At 42.0% G+C, this 24,322-nt stretch overlaps 1 protein-coding gene across 3 annotated transcripts in view; it reads right to left on the bottom strand.

The window, feature by feature from the left end:
• TNRC6B (trinucleotide repeat containing adaptor 6B) overlaps positions 1-24,322 on the bottom strand; it is a 241,071-nt gene that overhangs the window by 172,229 nt on the left and 44,520 nt on the right. For all 3 annotated transcript variants that reach the window (XM_039236190.1, XM_039236196.1, XM_039236206.1), the window contains exons 2-3: positions 10,102-10,176; positions 2,303-2,393 (exon numbers count right to left, since the gene is read on the bottom strand). In XM_039236190.1, the coding sequence (XP_039092121.1) occupies positions 2,303-2,347 (45 nt within the window). In that variant the 5' untranslated portion in view covers positions 2,348-2,393; positions 10,102-10,176. The remainder of the gene's footprint in view (positions 1-2,302; positions 2,394-10,101; positions 10,177-24,322) is intronic.

Here is a 24,322-nt window from a genome sequence, read left to right as displayed (position 1 = left end):
GGGAGGAAGACCACTGAGGTAAGGTGCCAATTCAGCACATCACATCATGGGTCCATCCTGTCTATAACCATGACTTATCCCGTCGATGCAGACCTTGACCACCCAGCCAAGATGCTGCTGGTCAGCCTCCCCACTGTGTGAAGCCACACTTAAGGAAGGGGAAGTTATGCTCCAGATCCTTGAGGGTGAAGTAATCTACATGAATTCACTGGAATTCTGCCCAGGAAACTGAGATAGTGGTTTTAAGGCACTAATTTTTGGTGTGGTTTAATACACAGTAAGATATCTAAAAAACACACTCAAACCTTTTCACCACCTCCTACTGGACTTCATGAACAGTTATATGTGCTACATATGGTTCATTCTGCTTAAATGCCCTTCCTATTTCTACCTACCACTCACCAGCCAACAAAAACAAAGAACCTCTAATTTTTCCAACAAAAACCCAAGTGCTTCTTTCCAGAAGGAATTCATTGCTCTGACCCAGCTCCCAGTACCACACAGTTAATACTATTGTCACCCTTATGCTATGTTACCTCCCTCAGTAAGACTAAAAGTTTCCAACATGCAGAGACCCTGCCTTATGTACCTCTGCATGCCACCTGGGACACCATCACATACTAGGTGCCCCGTAAGTGTTTGTGAATTAAGGAGTGCCTGGGTGGGTCAGTTGGTTAAGCATCCAACTTCGGCTCAGGTCACAATCTCATGGTTCGTGGGCTCGAGCCCCACATCGGGCTCTGTGCTGACAGCCAGCTCAGAGCCTGGAGCCTGTTTCAGATTCTGTGTCTCCCTCTCTCTCTGACCTGCTCATACTGTCTCTCTCTCTCAGAAATAAATAAAAAACATTAAAAAATGTTTTGTGTTTGTGAATTAAATAATTAACTGAATGACTATAAAGGTATATCATTTTTTATAATACGTCAATTTAAAAGAATAAAAGAGATGACATAAATAAGTAGCTATAGTCCAAAATGCATCTGTAAATCCACACTAGAATTGGAACCGCCCAGGTAACGCACAGCTGTTACAGTGTACAATACAGACCAGGTACTAAGGAAACTGATCACTGCATTCAGTGAGTCAAAGCCACATGTAACAGACAAAATAGTATCTGCTTTCAGATCCGTGTGAAAACATGGGCACATAAATACTAAATAAATTAGATGGATGAGTCTCTTTCTAAGGGAATCAGGCCAATGAAGTACATTTCCTCGCCTTTGGATTTCCTGATATGTCATCAAAGACTTTTTACAGAACATAATTTTCATATTTAACTTCTAAAGTGTGGAACAATAAGGCAGATTCATGGGTAACTGTGTTAGTGCTATTCAATTGTCTCTCTTACGTACACAGCAGGGAAATTAAATAAGCCCTGAAGGGGTCCTTGGGAAAATGTAAGAAACAGCCAGTGTGCCTCCAAAGGATTCAAGGGCTTCTGAGGTTTTACATTAATAATAACTCTGTCAACTTGTCTTCTTTCAGTATTTACAATAGCGGCTTTTACTGAAACAGCAGAAGTCTCTGCGAGAAAGTGATTAGGTCACACAAAATTGCATTCTAGTGACCAGAGGGAAAAAGGCCTCCCACAGAGGGGACCAGCAGCCCTGGCAGCAGCAGAAAGACTCCCCTCTTTCTGCTGGAAAGCAGATGAAGCAATAGGTGCTGGATGCTGTCCAGGACGCAGGGTAAGATACCCTGGGTGTGCCCAGGAAGGTCTAGGGATAATTTTGAAAGGAGAGAGACGTGAAGGTAATACTGAGGGTCCCACATGACCAGGTAGAGAATGAGTCAAGGAGAGCCGGGACATGAGCCAGATACAGAGATATACATAAACTTTAGTGTGGTGACATGCAAGCCCTGGTCTGAACCAAACCTTACAAGTTACTGTTTAAACATTTATAATAAAAACTGTCTAAAAATTACCAATAATGTCTCTGTGCAGCAGGAATAAGGGAGAGGCTTTTATTTTTTTTACCTCAATTACTTCTGACTCATTTTAATTTTTAAAGTAAGAATATAGAGCTTGCACAATAAAATGTTAAAAGATAAAGTGCTACCACTGTACAAATGAATCGTAAAGTTCTCTGCGAGTTCAGTAAAATTTGTTTTAAATTGGTCATGGGGCATAACAAAAATGGAGATCAAAAAGGAAAAAAAATCTTCTCAACCTTAGGTTAGGTTTGAATTTGAACCAAGCTAATTTCTAAATTCACCTAAAACAAAACACCCACTCCACTCATCCACAGCCTCTGTTTTTAATTCCTACTCTAACTGTTTGCATCTTTAGTAATCCACTGACCTTGGAACTGCTTTCTTCCGACACTTCTCCCTCATTGGTTTGCATGGGAACAGACTCTGTGCAAAACTCTGCAGAAACACACAAATACCGCCTGGAAGAGGTAAGAAAAGAAAAAAAAATAAGGAATTCAGTGCAAAAATCGGTTTTTCAAAGATTATATTGGAATTGTATCACCAAGACGATAGATACAGTGAAGCAATGACCTTAAGTAACGCGTGTGCGTATGTATACCCATGCATCTTTGGTAAGAAAGAAAGCAGAGAGGTAAGAGGGAATTTTCTCCACCTTAGGGTAGGATAGTTAGGAAAGGTTTAAGACACTGGGGTATTACACAGTTCTAGATTTCTTTCCTTTTTCTTGACTTCTGGCAGATAATGAAAATCTTCAGCCATTCATACAGGACAAACAGTGAGTTGTCAGAAAGGACACCAACCTAAGGAAAGAAGTGGGCCCAGTGTTAGGTTATAGCAGATCGTACTGTCTGCATAGTATTATAGGCCACTGAAATTGTTCGGGTTTGCTGGGTTTATAGTTTATGCTCAATATTCATGGTATATATATTTTTTATTTTTTAATATTTATTTTTGGGAGAGAGACAACATGAATGGGGTGAAGGGGAGAGAGAGACACACACACACAGAATCTGAAGCAGGCTCCAGGCTCCAAGCTGTCAGCACAGAGCCAGACGGGGCTCGAACTCATGAACCGTGAGATCATGACCTGAGCTGAAATCAGACGCTTACCCAACTGAATCACCCAAGCGCCCCTCATGGTATTTTATAACTGAAATAAGGGTACATACTAATGGTTGATCCCACTTTTTTTATTTTAAGAAAATGTGCTTAATAAGCTAAATATCAGTTAATTTACTTTGACATGAGAACAGGCTATCCTAGGGCAAGACAACAAAAAGCAATAATTTTTCCTCTAAGAATAAAATGAGTTATTGGTTAAAATTTTATGAATTACAATGTACCAAAAGGAAACTACTAAGAGTATATGTAACATTCAAATTAATTCATTAAATGTGTAATTACTGAACAATAATTACTCAAACTGACACAAATCTCCATTATAATACAGGTAGCTAATAATTTAAAACCTCTCTAATATTTTAAAAGGTTCATAGCTACAAAATCTAAAAGCTAGAAAGGTGCTTGGCACATACTATCTTTTGTGTGTATAGAGAATCTCTTTATAAATTACCAGCCTGGGAGGCTGGTAATGTGGTTCTGGTGGGAATCTGTTTCCTCATCTGTTGGGTGGGAGAAGAGTATCAAAAAAATCTACTGTGCTCACCTAATGGGGTTTTGGGGGAACCAATGTGTATTTATGTGACACGAAATGAAATGTAAACTTGGTACAGTGGAAGGTCTGTTCACTAACCCCCACTCGCTTGCCCCAGATGAACTGACATTGCCCATTCCCTGTGTGAACCATATGGGCCCAGCAAGTGAACCTGACACAGGCTGGTTCTGCCCCTCATCTGTTAACGACAGGTGTACAGAAACAAACTTGCTCTTTCTATGAAAATTAAATTGATCGCACTGGAAACACTCAGTAACCTACCTAGAGATGTTGTATGCAAGTTGCTTCACAAATGTCCTTAAGTGGTCGTTCTGCTTTACAGAAACAGATTGTATTTCACAGATGATGCATTAGGGGCACAGCTGATCAAGAAAGACACTCCAATGATTTCTGTGCCATTTCCATTTGAATGTGCCAGAAAAGAGGAACCCTCCTTCCCTCTTCTGAGCTTTCCCTCCTGGCTCCTCTCCACCCTCCACAAGTCCCGCCCCAGAGGATCCTTTCTGATCAGAAGGAGAAACAAAGCCTGTGAGCTCAGCCCTTTTCTCTTCCTTTTGGAAGCCACTTGTCCCCAGGGAGCATGCACTTTCCTCTGTTCTACTTCCTCGAAGTGAAGGCCTCTCACAATTACCTGGGACTAGGTAAGCCAGTCAGTGCTAGCAAGTTCACTTGCCTGTAAAGCCACATTCTCCGCTACAGCTTTATTAGTAACAGAGAGGACATTTTGGTCTCCTAAATGCCCCACTCTTTTATCTGATTTCTCAATTGGTAAAGAACTCAGCCAAGGGAAAAAGGGTGCTATTTACTGGGTCTCTCACAGACCTTACTATCATCTGGTGCAAGGGACTAGAGTTTTGATAAATACACATGAAGAAAAATTTGGGGAGTAAAATCAAATGCATATGGAATTTGCGAGGCTTCTGTTGGGGCAGGACTTTGGGCCTTGATCTTTAGTGAGGGAGCAACAGGCTCTAACCTTGTAGAGGTTACATCAGGCCACATGGGTTTTTACTGTCCAATACCAAGTTTACACTACTGAGGCTGAATTAGAAGCTTATAAACCACTGCCCATACTGCATTTTGCCATTAGTGATGACTGTAGTTATGGTAACTTTGTCTTCAGGTAAGAGGCTGTTTCTATAGAGACATAACAGCGTACACCAGGCACGTAAGCCTTAGGAAAGGCTTGGGGGCTTTGCTGGTGACAGCAAAGAAAAGGGCCACAGTCAGTTGGGGCGGTGGTGGCGGGCGGCGGTACTGAAAAGCTCATCTAAATGTCAGCTGTGCAAGTGGCCTCAGCATACATCGGCCACTCTGGCCTAGCAAGCAAATGCCAGCTGTGCTGGCCTCAGCAAAGGGAACAGGGCATTAGCAGGCTTGGGTGGCTTCAAAGTACAGAAGGCTGCTGCCTGACCTTGAATTATGCAGGCACAGCTTTTCCTAAGCAGGCATGGCTGAGGCAAAGATTAGACTTTAGGGAAAAGAGACTTTCTTCATACAGGCCTTTTAGATATTAATGAGTGGAACAATTATTTGCTGCACATAAGCTGCAAGGCAGTTGAATTTCAAACAGCACATGTGTTACGAAACCAGTGAAGTTCTATGTTTAAACTGTTGGTGCTCAGCTTACACAGGCGATTCAAAGGGGAAATGGAAATTAAGAGGTTTCTCACTATACTCCTAGAAGGCAGGGAGGCAGGGAATTTCTAGAGGGAGGGAGGGAACTTGAGATCTGGGGCTGCCACTACTATAAATCCCTTCAATACTGGAAAAAGAACAAGACACTTCTTTTTCTTTTTTTAATTTTTTAAATGTTTGTTTATTATTGAGACAGAGATAAACAGAGCATGAGGAGGGGAGGGGCAGAGAGAGGGAGACACAGAATCCAAAGCAGGCTCCAGGCTCTGAGCAGTCAGCACAGAGCCTGACGGGGGCTCGAACCCACGAACCATAGGATCATGACCCTGAGCCGAAGTTGGATGCTTAACTGAATGAGCCACCCAGGCGCCCCAAGGAGAAGATACTTCAAGTATTAAAGCAGAAGACAGTGTGCATTGGTTGGTTATTTTCCAGATATAGTAAAGACCCAGTTCCAAATTTAACCTCTTACTGACAGAGTTTTCCAAATTGGGTGGAAGTGTCCAAGTCATGGATCCTATACACTGGCATGGGCTAACTGGATTCCTTGGAGAAGCTCAAACGAAGAGGACCTCACCCATCTTCCTTCCCTCAGTAAGGCAGGTGGAGATAAAAGAACCTTAGAGGTTTTTTTAACATCCAGTATTGCCTGGGATAGTCACTACTTTTGCAAATAAAATCACTTTCCCATCTTTTCCAGATTTCAAATTGATTCTCGGATCCTCAGATGCCACTGTGGCTTTGCTACAGCCTTTAGTAAAAAAGAGTACTGCATTCTGGAAACATAGTTTTACTGCTCCTAGGGGCACCTGGGTAGCTCAATCGGTTGAGTATCCGACTTCGGCTCAGGTCATGATCTCACAGCTTATGGATTTGAGCTCCGTGTCAAGCTCTGTGCTGACAGCTCAGAGCCTGGGGCCTGCTTTGGATTCTGTGTCTCCCTCTCTCTCTGCCCCTCCCCCACTTATGTTCTGTCTCTCTCTCTCAAAAATAAACAAACATTTAAAAAAAATAAAAATAAAAATTACTGCTCCTGGGCAGGAGGTAGGCTTACTTTCTTAACTGGATGGCTGTGGAGACAGTGCTGAAACAATTTTGTTTAGCCTTGGAGTTCATATTAATTTATATACTACTCTGATCTATTTTAGGATCCCTGGGGGCAAAATCTATCTGGCCCATCAATTTTGCCCAAGAGAATACCCAAAAGAAGAGTGGGTGGTAGTGGGGAGCTGTCCTCTTGAAAGTGGTAGAACTGTCCTGAGACCCCCTCTGCCCTAGAGGGGAGGGACACACCCCACGTGACCTGGATTACTGCTTAAGACCAATGCACGAGGAGACAAGATCCAGCGTGGGTTAGGGGAGGAAACTGTGCTGGCTCTCGATGTTTCCTACCACGTGGGGCAATATCCCTTTACTACTGTTGGCCTTATATCCTTGACATATGTTGTCGGGGTGAAGTGACTTGTCCGGTCAATGAGCCTGAAAGGGACACTGGGCTTGCATAGTCCAGCCCCTCCCGCAGCCCCTTTCCCGTGAGGGCCCTAGTTTTGCTCTGCTCCCCCCTTCTTCTAGGAGGCAGGTCTATCCCTGACTAGTGCTGCTGGGTAAAGAAACTTGTTAAGTTCCAGAGCTGAGTATTAGGAAGCTGACTTGCTATTAGACACGAGGCAGTTCTATGTCAACTTTATTAGTAATAGAAGTGAAAATCTCATCTCCATCTACCTGCCTTACTCCCTCACCCTCTATGTCTGTGGTTCAGAACTTTGGCAGTGGAGGAAATGTTTTTTATCAGGTCCCCTTCAATTCCGACTTATATCTGGAGCTTCTCTTCAGAACGTCTCCTCTGCATCAGTCTGATTTTCCCAACTGTCCCATTATCATAACATGAATAGTAGCCTTTAACTTCATAAGCTTTTCAACTCTATTTCTAGCTACTTCCCGTGTAACCCACTATACCTCACTTCACTCAGGAAACTCTTCTTCCTATTCTCTGCACACAACCTGCTAACTTAATTTCTACCTATGTAGTCCATACCGCATTCGAAAGCCCTCCCCCTCACCACCAATCGGCATCTCTACCCTCCTAGTATCCGGTCAATTTTTATTTAGAAAAATCTTTCCTGATTAACACCATGTATTTGCCTACTTAATATATGTCATATCAACACCTATTTTTCTATTTGTTCTTTATTTTTTTTAATTTTTAAAAATTTGTTTCTAAGAGAGAGAGACAGCATGAGCAGGGGAAGGTCAGAGAGAGAGAGAGATACAGAATCTGAAGCAGGCTCCAGGCTCTGAGCTAGCTGTCAGCACAGAGCCCGACGCGGGGCTCGAATCCACGAACCGTGAGATCATGACCTGAGCCAAAGTCAGATGCTTAAACCAACTGAGCCACCCAGGCGCCCCTATTTGTTCTTTCTTTAATTTGCTCTCTTTTAGTGTGTGCGTGGTTTTGTAACTCTTCTTAACACTTTTTAAGGTGTTTCTGGAAAAAGCCTTGGTGACATTCTTGTTTGAAGCCAAGGCTTAGAGTCAGGCCTAACAGTCTACATGAGTCTTAACTCTCCTTTTGACAGTATGGAGGGAAAATAAAGAAGGCAATGCAGAAGTATATGGTTGAGCTAGGGGTTCCATTTGGGAAGTGACAAAGGGGTCGGTGTATCGGTGTTAAAAGAGTGATGAAAAGTTCAAGGCAAAGTCCACTTATGTGAAAGGATGTGGAGGGGGTGAACCAGTGGTCGTGAAGCTGTCAAAGATGACATGACAACATAAGCATTTGATTTCTGCTTCAGCACAGGATTTCACCTCAGAGCTGTCACCAGCTTGCCATCCACAGTAAGTGACTGAGAGTCATGAGCTGACAGTGCCTCAGTGCACATGGGACAGGACTTGACAAGTGTTAATGACCAAATACCAGGTAAAGCATACATCACACAGCATCTGTGCTAGGTCTTGTCTAAAAGTTGGCAAATACGGTAATGTTTTCAAGGCCTTCCAGGATCCAGCCCTCACCTGTGTCTTCCAGTGTCATCGGCCAGACCCCTGCTTCCCTTTGTTCCAGCCATAATGAACTACATACAGCTTCACAAGTACACCAGATTGTTTCCGGTTTCCATGTTTTGGCTTGTACCACTCCCTCTGCCTTTCTCTCCCAGGTACCGCCAGAGAACACCTACTCTTATAATTCAAGACTCAAGCTTCTACAAAATGTTTCCTGATCCACCTCTAGGCAGAACTGGTGATTCCTTCCTCAGTGTCACCAGCAGATCTTGTCTGAAATCCAGTACGTGATCTGTAACACGCTCCTGGCTTTACCTGCTTACATAGATGGCTCCCTTATTAGACCATCAACCCTGTAACAACAGAAACTGCTATCTCATTTATGACTGTATTCACAGTTTGCTTAGAACTATTACCTGGAATTTAACAGATATTCAATAAATGTCTATATAGGTGTGATCGAATTAATCGACTAAAGTCCTTTTTATTTAAACTGCAATAGGAGATATCAATTCAATAAATATTCACCGGGTCCCTACCACACGCCACACAGTGCTCAGCTGCAGTGCTGTAGTAGAACGAGCTTTGGCTCTGAAGGAGCAAGTCAGTATTCTTTGTCATTTATTAGCTGTGTAATCTTGGGCATTTAACTTCCTGATCTTCATTATTTTCATCCATAATATCGGCCAGGAGGAGGTGTTGTAAAGATTAAATTAAATACTATATGCATAGAAACTCAGCGAGGCATCTAGGAGTAGCCAATAGGCACTAAAAAACCAGTTATCTCCCTTCCAAGAAGTCTCAAAGGGTTTACAGACTAGTAAAAGAGGCAGAGACAAATACATAACTCTACTGTAAAACCCTGAATGCTTTATGACTGTCATAATAACAGGCCCTCCTAGAATACAGACGAAAAAGAAATTCTGCCCAGAGGGTCTGGGAGAAGGGGACAACAGGAAAGGCACAAGAAGGAAGAGCGAACAGCTGTATTCTTCCCTCCTCTTCCAAACTCTAACCAAGGGGAAAAGCATCGACCAAGGCACAAAGCCATGAAAAAGAACTATATATTTGGGAAATAGAAAATGACCTAGTAAGGCTTACAACAGATACGGGCTCACTAAAAAAGCAGCCAGAAATTGATTGGGATTAGGTTTTGAAATGGTTTATAGGATGATATCTGTAGCAAGTGGGAGCCATGAGAGCTGTTTAAGCAAAGGAGTGACACGAGTAAATATATCATTCAGAAAGCTAGTTCGGCAGTAATGTGGACGACAGACCCGAGTAAGGACAGACAACAGGCGGACAAGCTAGGAATACGCTCACAGGAAACTGTGGAATTGTAAGTCCTAAAAACAAATTCTCACTTTATAAAAAGGATGAGGTACTGAATGTCAGTGTCAATCATTTAGGCTGATGTGCTTTTTTTTTTTTTTTTTTTAATTTTTACTGTTTTATTTATTTCTAGGAGAGAGAGAGAGAGACAGTGTGAGCAGGGGAGGGTCAGAGAGAGAGGGAGTCACAGACTGAAACAGGCTCCAGGCTCTGAGCTGGCAGTCAGCACAGAGTCCGACGCGGGGCTCGAACCCATGAACCGCGAGATCATGACCTAAGCGAAAGTCGGACGCTTAACCGACTAAGCCACCCAGGCGCCCCTAGGCTGATGTGCTTTTTAAAGGGACCTCCTGAAGTAGAAAAGCAAAGAGTGACGTGATGACAGGATGGCCACTTTAAAGACCCTCGTGGAACAACTCAGGGAAGGAGCAGTGACGTCAAAAAATATACTTTTCTTCTTTTTAAGATGAAGACTCTCCCATCTCACTGCCAATACACGGATTTAAATTTTAAAAACTTACCTTTGACAGTATCCTGGGGCAATGCAAGCCCGTGAAGATGAGTCTAGACTACATTCAGTGCAAAAAACCAAAACCCTGAAAAGAGAGAAGAATCACAATGAGCCGCTTGCTCACAGCAAGATGGCCTGGGGAGCGGCAGGGCGTAGTTCTGAATTCAGGCAGCCGAGGACAAACCCAGGCTCTTCTGTCTGTCACCATAGACTGTTGGGCCAGGGGCCTAACCTCCCAAGCCTCAGCTTCCTCATTCAACATTGAGAACAACAATAGCACTTTCCTCATAGGGTTCTTTGGAAGTTTAGGTGGAATATGTATGAATCACTTAGTACAGGGCAGGGCACCGACCACATGCTTAATAAAGGCAAGTGGTTATTAAGAAGGTGAACTGAGGGGCGCCTGGGTGGCTCAGTCGGTGGAGCATGCGACTCTTGATCTCAGGGTTGGGTTTGAGCCCCATACTGGGTATAAAGATCACTTAAAATAAAAGTCAGGGGTGCCCGGGTGGCTCAGTCAGTTAAGCATCGAACTCTTGATCTCAGCTAAGGTCTTGATCTCAGGGTTGTGAGTTCAAGCACCATACTGGGCTCAATGCTGGGCATGGAGCCTACTTAAAAACAAACACGTAAAATCTTAAAAAAAAAAAAAAAAAAAGAAGAAGAAGAAGAACTGAAATACCTTCTGAAGAAACACTACAACCTATATTAAACCTTTATCACTTATTTTACTTTATTTGTTCTACCAGGAAAATGCCAAGTTGTGTCTCCAACTTCTCCATTTGACATGAGGATGTCTCATAATCGCTTCAGATTCCATGCATCCCAAAGGGCACTCTTCACCCCCTTCCTGGACCTTATTCTCCCATCTCCACTGTCTTATCAAGGGCACCATCCTCTACCCAGTTGCTTGGGTAAGAACCTCAAGTTCATCCTAGATTTCTTACCCGATCCCAGCCCTCTCACAGCCTGTCAGCAACTCTGTCACTTCTGATTCACAGTATGTGAATTCTCCATTCCCACTGCCATCATCATCCCTCACTTGTGGAAGCCCCTTAGCTGGCCCCTCTTGCTCCTCCCCAGTCCATCCCCAGTTAATGGCTGGAATGGCCTCTTCAAAAACAAATCAGATCATAGCAAGTTGCTAATAAATGCAGGGAAAATTGTATTTATTTCATGATGGAATGTCTCTCTTTCTATATATGAAATACATAATCACACATGTGAACATACAGATATACGAATATATACAAAATGAAAGCCACTTAATATTAGATAGACATTTAGAGGTCCCAAGCCAATTCCTTCCTTTTTTTTTTTTAATGTTTTATTTATTTCTGAGAGAGAGAGAGAGAGACAGCATGAGCAGGGGAGGTTCAGAGAGAGAGGGAGACACAGAATCTGAAGCAGATTCCAGGCTCTGAGCTAGCTGTCAGCATAGAGCCCGATGCGGGGCTCGAACCCACGAACCATGAGATCATGACCTGAGCCGAAGTCGGATGCTTGATGGACTGAGCCACCCAGGTGCCCTGCCAGTGCCTTCCTTTTACAATGGCAGAAACAACCTTACTCATGGGAGGTAATCAGGACTACATCTTTCCTAGGGAATATGCCAAGCTGAAAGACAGGCATATCCAATAAATTATATTCGCTTTACTAGTATCACCTCTGATATAGCATAGTGTCAATTTTCAAACTTGATTATTCAGGCTGATTCTTTTAAATTTAATTAAGATCCTGCTTAAGGTTGGACCTCTGCATGTGCAAAAGCGGCCAAAACGATGCTGTACAAGCCCAAAAGAAACTCCCCTGTGATTAGAACCCAAACTGCTGTCTGAAAGTCTGTCACTATTTGGAAGCTGAGCCCTTTGTCTCATGATCAAGAAACTTAATGTCCCTGTCCAAGAAAGCGCGTTCCATTTCCCACAGCTGCAGATTATGAGTTATACCTTTAGTCCCACATCACATCGTGGTGTTTAAGGGTGTGCTTCAGGGAGTTTTGAAAGCATCTTGCTGCCCTCTTATCTGTCATCACGTTCCCTGTGCTTATTTTTTAACAGCGTTTGAATAAATAAATCTCAGATGGAATTGAATATTGGTGATATTATCATTATTAGCCTTATCCTTCTACTACAGACACAGCTGTCCCAGCAATCTTCCTTTCTAAAAAGCAACTGTGACCTCTGAGTAGATCATTGCCCAGATTCAATCAATAGCTCCCCATTACCCTTAGGGAAAATTTCAACATCTTTCTAGCCCCATCATATCCTTCATATCCTATTCGTGGCGACTGCATGTGGTTTCCTTGCCCACGGCACATGCACTAATGTCTGCTGAGGGCCCTTTGCCTCATTCTCATCTACTCCTCTGCAAGATCTCCTGAAAGGCTTCTGTACCCTCCTTGGCTGCACTAAGTGTCCCTCCCCTGAGACACACCATATAATATTGGTAGCGTCCGAGGGTCTGATTTCCACACTCAACAGGGGCTCCTTGACAACAAGGGCTCTCTACATGTTATACATCTTTGAATTTGGTATCGAGCAGGAGTTCAACAACGAACATAAGAGGAACTGAATTCTGACATGCTCCCGATAACTCAGCACTGCAGGGTGGAGCCTCCCCATTAAACGGCACTGGGTAGAGTTGAAGAAGCTGGCTGGAACTTCCCAGATGGGTCTGGCCCTCAGGGAGGATGTCAGCTGTGTAGTTGTGTGTGATGTGTGACTCTCAGCACCTCAGAGATAGATTCGATTCTTTCATTTTTTGTCAATTGCAGATTATCAAGAGAACAAACCTAATTCTCAGCTCTCTGTTCTGATGAGTTTCTGCCCAGGCTAAACATGACTTCTTCTCTAGACTCACCAATTGTCTAAATTCTGTACCTGCTTCACAAAGTAATCCATCATTACGTATCTTATTGACAGACAAGTTTAGAAGAACATGGTGGCCACCTCAGTCCTTTGCGTGCTTGGTAGGTGGGCTCAGATGCTGGCTTATGTTCAGCAAGGGGAAAAGGAGTTGAGGTGCAGGAAGAGCAGGTGAGGGAAACTGGGCAATTTCCAAGAACTCTGGAAACCAGTTTTTGCAGAACAGCTTCCCTACTTTCCCTGCAGGGTTGTGAACCTCTGTATCAGATGCACTCATACTAAAGATCAACATAACGTTTGATTCTAAAATCAACATTTGGAATTATCTAGCTAAAGTTATCTACAGCACTATTTTCCTAAGGTGTAAGCAATGGCAAATTCCTTCAAAACCTCGTTTTGAAATGTTCAGAACTACACATAATCCTACCTCCCGATCATATGTAGCCATCTGTACCACAAACTTTTAACCGAGTCACAAGTAACACTGAAAACTACTTGGAGCATTCCAGTTTTCTCGGTCCTCTTGCAGAGAAGCCAAACTGCCTTGAGATTCACACACGCCTGGGAGGGTTTTGTGGGTCCTGGACTAGATTACTGCTAGATCTGCTAAACTGCAAGGAGGTTTCTAGAGCTCCTCCAAGTCCAGAGCCCAGTCTTACTCGTGGGACATAATCAGGCCTACATCTTTCCTAGGGAATATGGCAAGCTGAAAGACAGGCATATCCAATAAATTATATTCGCTTTACTAGTATAGCCTCTGATATGGCATAGTGTCAAACTTGATTATTCAGGCTGATTCTTTTAAATTTAATTTTAATTCTCAATGTAAAAAATTCAAGTAATGTGGATAAGAACCCTTGGTTACAATCCCTTCTCCTCGTACCCTTACCCAGGACTCATAGCTGTTATCAGTTTAATTTCAGGCGTAACACTGGGATGCAGATTATTATATACAGTTCACCTTTGAACGAACATGGGTTTGAACTGCGTGGGTTCATTTCTATGCAGATTTTTTACAGGATAGTACTATAACTGTATTTTCTCTTCCTTATGATTTTCTTACAAACATTTTCTTTTCTCTAGATTACTTTATTGTAAGAATACAGTATATAACACATAAAACATACAAAATATGTGTTAATCGACTACTTACACTATCAGTAAGGCTTCCAGTCAACAGTAGGCTATTAGTAGTTATGTTATGGGTGAATCAAAAGTTCTAGGAGGATTTTCAACTGCACAGGGGGTCAGCACCTAACCCCTGTATTGCTCAAGGGTCAAGCTTACTATAAACTTTTAACTGAGTCACAAGTAACATTGAAAACCCTGACAGCCTACGTCATCGGCAACTGGCCTAACTTCAAGCAAGATGTCCCGGAAGAGGCATCTTAAGTGAGGCAGCAGATGTGAGGGTGGAGCAAAACACCAGCAAAGGGGCTGGGAAGGTCTTTCCGGGAGGTGAGTACAGATGCCAGGAGGACTGGGGCAGACAGCAGGGTACCACGCGCTCAGCTCTGTAAGTGGGGCACCCAGCCCAAGTGGGCAAGAAGGAACCTATTTAATTAAGTAACACAAATAATAATATGAAAAGCCCAAGGGGCACAGGTGGAGGTAACTGCTACGGGCAGATGGGTCTATTTAGCTGCCAATACACAAGCGTTAATGATTGTTCCAAGATCTGGAAATGTTACCTGTGCAGTCTGGGTCACCTCTACTTAAGTTCAACACTTTGGAAGTTCTGTAAAATGTTCCAGTCTGCACATTCCTAAAAACATCCCCTTTAATCCTGAAATCTCTTCTGGCTTTTGTGTTCTCCTCCTCTTTCCCCTTCTAGTGAAGTTTCTTTAAAAAGAAGTTTATTATCCGTGGTCACAACACCTTTATCTCTCATTTACTTATTAATCATTTTAATTTGAGATCTTTCCCTCTCAATCCCATTATCAAATACAATGGATATTATTCAATTGTTTTGTTTCAACCTCTCTTTCCCATTTAAAAATCAGAATGACCTGAAAGTCTTGTCATCTGGGTGTTCCTTTCCTATCTTGATATCAAGGATATTGTAGATCTCAGGGCGCCTGGCTGGATCAGTTAGCGGAGCATGCGACGCTTATCTCGGGGTTGTGAGCTTGAGCACCACGTTAGGTGTAGAGATTACTTAAAAGTAAAATCATAAAAAAAAAAAAAAATGAGACTCCAGGTTCAGTTATTGAGCCAAGGGCACCTTGTTTTAGTTTCGGTCTCTTAGCTGTGTCTGAGTCCTCCTATCTCCCTGGGTTTGCAGCCAGCCCAAGGCCTTTGTCAACGTTGCTGATTTTCAGATGCACAAATGGGCAGGGTGGTGCTGGGTGAGGAGCTGCTGCTCCTGTACACAGGGGACAAGGGCACAGGGGCTGTGGTGAGGAAACTCAACTCCTGGCTTCAAGGATTGAGCCTCATTCTGATGTCCAAACTGTCATGGATCATGTCTAGTCCCTTTACCCCACAAAGGGGCCAAATTCATTACTTGTGCCACCACTTAGGCCATTTCTTTGCAGACTCTGCCTGGAGAGTCTTTCTTTGCTTGTCCTTTCATTACTGGCGTGTTCGTTTGGGAGTTCATCCTTCCCTTTCTCTTTTTATTATACACACACATCCTTATCTTCTCCCATAGATTCAGCTACAATCCACATCTTGATGACTCCCAAATCTCTCTAGGGCTGACCTTTCTTTTAACCTTCAAAGCCTTCTATAAACTGCCCAATGTCAATGCCCTTCATCTCACGCTCCACCTCATGCTTCTTAAAATGCAACACATCTAAAATGAAATAACCCTCCTTCAAACTATGTTCTTCTCCTTCTGCCTCACTTGGGAATACTACCGTCCCACTCAAATAAAAAATCTGGCACCATCATCAGCATCTTCATCTCACCAAACTCTGTCAATTCCAATGCCCAAATATTTCAGGATGTACCTTCTTCCCTATTCCTACTGCCACTGCGTTAGTTCTGACAGTTTCTCACTCAACTTATTAGAGCTATTTTTTCTGCTGGCCTTCTTAACCTCAAGACCCATCCCACCCTTCCCCCTGACCCCCACCACCATTAGAATTACCTTTATATAGTGCAATCCCACACAGCCTTTGCAATGTCTCTCATCCACCTTCAAGCTAAAACCCAATTCTCACTACATGGTACCTGTTCATCTCTCAGCTTCATCTCACAAAATCACAGTGCTTTCAGTTTTCCTTAAACACCACACGGCTTCATGTGCCAGTGGCTTTGTATATGCTGCTTCTACTTGGACTGGCTTCCCCCTCACAGGGCAAATTTCTTCCCCACCTTCAAGATGCATGCTTAGGGAAAACTTTTCTATGAAGTCTTTCTTGATGCCTCCCTCTTGCCATAGGCGGCCTGGACGGGTCCCTCCTCCGAGTCAGCGACTGTACTTGGTATATATTTCCACTAGGCTTGTGCTATATATATAACTACTCCATATAACTACTAGGTTATAAGGATCCTGAAGGCAGGGTCTAAGTCTTATTTACTACTGTATTTCATCATTTAAAACAGTGCTAGTGCAAAGGACATTCTAATAAACTTATGGAATAAACACAGACATTTGGGGGAAAAGATAAAGTCAATTCAGTATAATATTTTTAGTTTACTCAAATAAGGATGCTGCTTATCAGCTTTAGTAGTATATCCAGGGCCACAGTACCGACTCCATACATTCATTTATTCATTCATTCACTCAGCAATTGAGCCACATGCCAGGCATCATGCTCTGTTCTAAGGAACACCGTGGTAAAGTAATGCCAGCCTCTCTGGGCGATGTGCTATTTGCAGGGGACCCACAGACTTTCAGGGAGAGGCTGTGAAGGAAATTTGGGGACTGATAGCAGGACACTGGCACAAAGATGTTGAATTTATCTTTGTATCTGTAAGTCAGGGAGGGCTGCCTAAGAAAAACAAATGCAGGGATGAAGAAAAGGGTATGTGCTCACTTTCAGCTACTAATCCAGTTTGGTCAGCTAATGTCTTCTAGCTCGGTCCAGGGTGACTTGTCAGTTCTTTAACAGAAAGGGCTTCAGAAAGTACCTTCTGAAGAACCTACACACAAGAGCAGACCACTCGGGGGTGGGGGTGGGGGTGGCAGGGAATGATGACTCCTGGCTACACAACAGCAGAGGCAGCTACTGAAACAGCAGAGTCAACTCGGCCAGCTTTACTGAATGCTTACTAAGCGCGCAGTGCAATGCTCGCGTGCTCAGAGCAAGGGCCTATGGCCAGGTTTCACTGCCATTGTTGGTCACGTAAGAATTAGATCAACATGTTCAGCTTTTGTACCCAATTTATTGATGACCCATGATCAAAAACTCTATTCTTTTTCCATATTGTATATCGTATATCAATTTTATATAGCTTTATTTTTTTATCAAATAGATATTTCTGCTAAGGTTCACAAAGTTTTAAGTGCATGTTGGTTCGCCAATATAACCAGGTGAGTTAGGGAAATTTTAGTATTTATATTGAAGATGAGAGTAATAATAATATGAATAACCATTACCCAAAAACCATTTTATGCTGTGTTCCGCAATGCACATCGCCGACGTTTCAAAAGACCCTCATTTCACAGATGATCCCTGTCCTCAGAGGTCTTACACTATTGATAAGAAGAAGAAAATGAGCATAGCAAGCAATTCCTCAAGGAGGGAGCACTGACCTGTGTGGCACAGAAGTTAGGAAAGGGCAGAGAAAAACAGTGGGCTACCCAACCCGAGCAGGCTTCAGAGAGAAACTAGCATTCCAATGGAAATGACTGGATTTTAAGCTGTTACTCTCAAACGTTTTAGTCTCAGGATCTCATCACAATTCTTAAAAATCATGAAGGATCCCAAAGAGCTTTTGTTGATGGAGGTTATAATCACCATACTATACAATCACCATCCTATAACCGCCATTTTTACCATACTAAAAATCAAAGCTAGAAACAAATTTAAAATATTCATAAATATCCATTTGAAAATATTAGTAACATGCTATTATTACACGTTAACATTTTAAAATTAAACATAATTTTTTAGAGGATTAAAAGTTTGAGAAAAGTCCCATTGTTTTCTATTTCTGCAAACATCTTCAATGTGTGGCGTAGGAGATGGCAGCTGTATCCTCCTATCTGCTTCTGCATTCAGCCTTTTGCAGTATCGAATGTTATGAAGCCTCTGGAAAACTCCACTGTACCCTCGTGAGAGAATGGGTTTTAAAGGCACGTATCATGGTAGTATCATTAAAAGAGTTGTGACCTCACGGACCCCCCCAGAGGGTCTGGGTGGGGCGCGAAGAGGATCCTTGGCTCACACTTGGAGTAACTACTAACTGTAAAAGAGAAAGAAAACGCTCTAAGGGTAGAAGCAGGGAGGGAGTGCGCGGCTGGGGAGCCACGGCTTCCACATGCGCAGCGCTCACCCCGAACATCTTGGCTCTGAACACGCTCACCTCCTCCACCTCCTCCACCGTGAACCTCAGAGGCAGAAGCGGGAGGGCCAGGTGGGGGGCGGCGGGGAGGGCCAGGTGGGGGGCGGCGGCGGGCCGGGCGCCTCTCCCTGCCTGCCTGCGGTGCGCCCCAGCGCCCGCGGGAGAGGCTCCGCTTCCCCCAGCAGCATTCCCTGGAGGCCACGTCAGGTTTTCCTCTCCGGCGCCCACACTCGCTCTCCTCCTAGAAGCTGTAAATGGCTCATCAGAAGCTGCCTTGCCATGGCTTCCCGAGGCTGTGTTTACTGACTGCAAAATCAGCTCACTGCTACCGCCGCAGATTCTCCGACATTTCTTGATCTGGCTGTCTTAAAAAGCAAATTTAACATCAGCCACGTAGCCAGTTTTTCTGTGCCAATAATCATGTGAGTTTGCGATTCTGTTCCTGTGCATCTTGTGCGCTGTAAAAACAGTTCCTGGAGCATCATATGTCAGGGATCTAGTTGCCATAAACTGAAAACATTTTCTTCATATTTTGTGGCACAAACTAAAAGCATTCTGGATGTGGTTTGCATACAGTCCATCTCTGGCCAAAAACGAGGTTTAAATATATGGACAGACAGATAAAGAGGGGTGGCCATGACCATGGTTAAACCTTTTTACCCTTTAAGTCAATGTTTGATAGTATGTGTTTTTTAAGATTTTGCTATGCTTAATGTGCTAAAATTATCCTGCAGTAGGTGCAATTGTTCATTTTACGTAGCAAGCTTTCAGTTATCTAAAGTATTTTATAGCTGAGAGAAACATACGAAACAGAAGCTTCCTTTTGATCTCTCAAATAAAAAAAATATGAAAAGTAGAAACAACCATGAATCTATATAGCTTTTCAGGGTTTTTTGTTTGTTTTTAGTAAACATATTTATTAAGGTCCCTTTATAGACCAGAATAGCTCATTTTTAAGTCAAAGTGAAACTAAAACTTAAAAAGAGATTTCTGCTTCTGGGCACGGTAAAGTAGGTAATTCGGACCAACCATCCTATGGAGGACAGCTGGAAAATCTGAACCAAATATAAAAAATATCTTGAAGGCAGAGGAGCATTAACAAGTTAATTACGAATTTCCAGTCACAAAAACCAGTTCTAGGAGAACTACATAACTCAACATGAAAAATAAATAATAAAGCTTTCAGAACATAATACGGGATGATGTTTTCATGACCCAGGGGTAGGGAAGGATTTCTTAAGCAGCATTCAAAAAGCACCTATTATTAAAAAACAGAGAAATCGGACATAAAAATTCAGAATTTTTGTTCATCAAAAGATATCCTCAAGAAAATGAAAAAGCAGGCAATATAAAACCAACAAGGGGTGCATATTTGAAGTAACAATGAATTCTAACATGGGAAAAAAAAGATAACTCAAAAGGAAAATGGGTTGAAGACTAGATGAGGCACATCACCAAATAAAACAAAAAACTACATTATCTAAATGGCCAACAAACATATGAAAAGGCATCTAGCCTCAATAGGAAGTGAGAGAACTACAAAAGAAAGCCACAATGAAAAATACATAGTAAAATGATAATGATATACCATACAGATCAGAATGGCTAAAAGCTTTTCTTTTTGCTTATTTATTTTTTAATTTTTAAAAATATTTTATTTTTTCTTATTTTTTTTTTTAGTTTTTTTTAATGTTTGTTTATTTTTGAGAGAGACAGAGCATGAGTGGGGGAGGGGCAGAGAGAGAGGAAGACACAGACTCTGAGGCAGGCTCCAGGCTCCCAGCAGTCAAAACAAAGCCTGATGCAGGGCTCAAACTCATTAAGTGTGAGATCGTGACCTGAGCTAAAGTCGGGTGCTCAACCAACTGAGCCATCCAGGCGCCCCCAAAGATTCTATTTTTTTTTTAATGTTTTATTTATTTCTGAGAGAGATAGAGAGAGACAGCGTGAGCAGGGGAGGGTCAGAGAGAGAGTGGGAGAAACAGAATCTGAAACAGGCTCCAGGCTCTGAGCTAGTGGTCAGCACAGAGCCCGACGCAGGGCTCGAACCCATGAACCGTGAGATCATGACCTGAGCTAAAGTCAGACGCTTAACTGACTGAGCCACCCAGGTGCCCCTAAAGATTTTATGTTTAAGTAATCTCTGCACCTGACATGGGGCTTGAATTCACAACTCCCAAATCAAAAGTCACATGTTTTATCAACTGAGCCAGCCAGGAGCCCCATGAATGGCTAAAAATTTAGAAGTCGGATCAGGGCACATGGGTTGGCTCAGTTGGTTGGGTGTCTGACTCTTGATTTCAGCTCAGGTCATGATCTCTCAGTTCATGGGATCAAGCCTTGCACTGGGCTCTGCGCTGGTAGCATGAAGCCTGCTTGGGATTGATTCTCTCTCTCTCTCTCTCTCCTCTCTCTGCCCCTCCCCCACTGGCATGCACATACATGCACTCTCTCTAAAAAATAAACAAACATGAAAATATAGAAAACAAAAGTCTGATAATAATAAGTGTTGCCAAGGATACAGAACAACAGGAACTGTCATACGCTGATTATATGAATGTAAATTGTTACTTCCACTTTGGAATACAATTCTCCGTTATTCTAAAATTAAAGACATACTCTATGATCCAGCAATTCCACTCCTATGTATTTGCCCAGCAGAATTAATCCACATGTGCACCAAAAGACACTACAAAAATATTCAGAGCAGCACTATCCATAACAGCCCTCAACTGGGAACAATCCAAATATCTCAGTAGTAGAATGGATAAATATCTTCTCACATACTCATTCAATGCGGTGCTATACAGTAATGAAAATGAAGGAACAAGAGCCACACACACAACATGGACGAATCGTATAAACATAATGACCAGACAAAAGAATATATACCATGTAACTCTGTGTTCAAAATCAGCCAAAACTATAATGTTTAGAGTTTGCAGGTGGGAAAAGTAAAACGAAAAGATATCAGAAGAGTGGTTACCTGTAGGTAGGAAGGAAAACTTTGGCTTAACAAAAGTTGCTATGAAGGGGCTGCTGCATCCCTGTAATATCCTATTTCTTGACCTCTGAAGTGGTTATTTTTAAATTATTCATTAAGTTTTACATTTGTATTTTATGTACTTTTCTGGCTGTGGGCTATGTTTCACAATAAACAAGAATGAATGCAAACAAAACTAATACAAAGGCAAAAAAATTTTACATCTTTCATATAAATTTAAAACTTAGAGCACAGAACCCAAGTTACTTTTAGAAGGCATTCTGGCCCTTCATTACCAAGCCCTGTCTCTAGTCTTGTCTCTTGCCACCCACCTTTTTTTTTTTTTTTTTAACCAGTAGCCACACTCACTTTCAACCAAGTGCCTTCTTTGCTTTTCCTCATGACATTTTTCTGTCCAGAAAACCATGCAGACAAACCCCAATCACCCTTCTACCAGACTAAGTACAAACTCTCATTCAAGATGCAACCTGGGTGTCACCTCCTTTGAGAAATCTTTTCAGCAGTCACACTGGCTGGTTCAAATTCTAGATCTGCCATTCACTAGTTCTGTGACTTTGGTCAAATTACCAACTTTAGTTTTATAGCTTCCATATTTGTAAAACAGGATAAAAATATTATCTGCCTCAGTGGGGAGTGTGAGGATTAAGTGAGTAAATATATGCAAAGTGCTCGGAACAAACATCCTTGGGACAGAGTAAGCACTAGGGACTAGCTATTATTATTACTCAGTATTAACTAGGTATTAGCTCTTACGACTATTATCAATGCACTTTGATAACCTCCTCCCTATACCCCAAAGTCCCACCCCTCTGGGGTCCCATGGCTCAGCATTACAATTTATTTTCTTGTATGGACAGTTAATTCTTTGAGAGCAGGAACTAAATCTTTTCCTCGTCAATCCCCAACATCAAGCACAGTGCCTGGCATGCCCTAACCCTAACCCTAACCCTAACCCTAATAGTAGATGCTCAGTGAGTATCTGTAGGATGAATAAGCCACAAAGACTTCAAACATGGATCTATATCACATATAAAAGTTGCCCTTTGGTGCTGAAATGTGCCCTCCCCTGTGTGTATGCCACAAACTGGGAACATAGCCTTGACAGATTCCTACAGCAACTACCTCAGAATATGGGTCTAGACGCCCCCTGGTAGCAACAAATGAGGGACAAGTAATAATATTTGCCCTATCTACCTCTTGTGAGGCTCAAATGATAATAACTATGAAAATATTTTAAGTGTGAAGCTCTATTATATGAGGTTTTATTGCCTTAATAAAACAACAGGATCATTGTTGAACTGCAAATCTGGAAAGGGCTTTAGGGAGTAATAAGGAATTAATATAGTATAAAAATGCAATTTCACATGTCCTAAGATAAGATTTTTATTTTTAAAATAAATATCAAATATTTATTACTTTTAATAATAATTTGCATACATTGCAATAATAATTACAATATTTTGCAATAAAATTTCTCTGATTTTCTCAATCGGCTATTAATGACTTAGGTAATATCAAAGCAAACATCCATGTATGTTCACGGCAGCATTATTCATAAGAGCCCAAAAGCAGAAACAACCCAAATGCCCATATAAACACTGTGGTCCATCCACCCAGTGGAAAACTACTCAGCAGTAAAAAGGAACAAGCTACTGATACAAACAATGGGGTGAACCTTGAAAACGTGATGCTCAGTGAGAGGAGCCACTTACAAAAGATCTCATACTATATGATTCCATTTATATTAAGTGTCCAGAAAGGACAAGTCTACAGAGACAAAAAGTAAATTAGTAGTTGGCTGGGGTGGGAACAACAGGCTGCAAATGGGCATGCAGGGTCTCTTTGTGCTGATGGAAACGTTCTAAAATGGGGCTGTGGTGATCATTACACAACAGTGTACATTTACTAAAAAATGTTTTAACGGTACACCTGAAATAAGTGAATTTTATGGCGTGTAAGTTATATCCCAATAAAGGTGTTTTTAAAAACACAAATGTTTGGCACCCTTTTACAGCTAGTATAATTCTCACATCTTTAAAATCTCACCCTGACATGATATCAAAGAACAGAAGCATATAGCATAACAAGAAAAGTTAGCTTTTAAAAACAAAGCAATTTTTAAATGTCACATACTAAGTATCTTAAAAACCCAAAGTGCCACTTCCTTACTTCTTTTCTAATCCAGCAGCAACAATACAATGATCGTGATAAACAGGCGTTCACTGTCATTTGTTTATTTCACCCCACCTGTACAAACACACATTCTGGCCTCATTTGCATTTATAATTGCAAACATGAATATCTGGCACAATGCCCCCCTCTTATAGCCAAATGGCAAGCATAAGAAAAAGGTAAATACAGAAAGCACAGTGTATAATGAGATTAAAAAAAATGTACATATGATAAACAGGATTTCTAAATTGAGTTTAAATTAATCCTCAGAAATCAACAGATCTTTATACAAATGTACTTCAGATTAAATTCTACATGAAGTTCTAAAATCCTATCCAAATTATTTTGCTGAACTGGAATTGTTAAATTGGATATTGCTTAAAGTAGGTCACTGGCTGGGCTTGAAAGTATTTGGTAATGCAGAGATCTACTTGCAACGTCATTTGTTATAATGAGATTGGACTTACAGCAGAGAAACCACACGGGTTGGGTGTCAACTGTCAGCTGTATTTATTCAGATAAATCTCATTTTAGATTTATCTCACTGCAGATTCTTGAACAGGGAAATAACAAGATGAAAGAAGTGTTTCTGCAAGAGTACATCTGGCGGCAATGTTTAGAAAGTGCCTCTTTGGCTTCCTGCTCCTTTGTCCCCCACATCTATTCAGTCTCCAAAGACCATTAACCTTTCTTCTGGAACATCTTTCAAGTTTATTCCTCCTCTCCACTTC

This window comes from Hyaena hyaena, unplaced genomic scaffold (assembly GCF_003009895.1).
Source record: "Hyaena hyaena isolate Hyena2069 unplaced genomic scaffold, ASM300989v1 scaffold_4, whole genome shotgun sequence".
Classification (NCBI taxonomy): Eukaryota; Metazoa; Chordata; class Mammalia; order Carnivora; family Hyaenidae; genus Hyaena; species Hyaena hyaena.
This window is presented reverse-complemented; position numbering and strand designations above follow the sequence as displayed.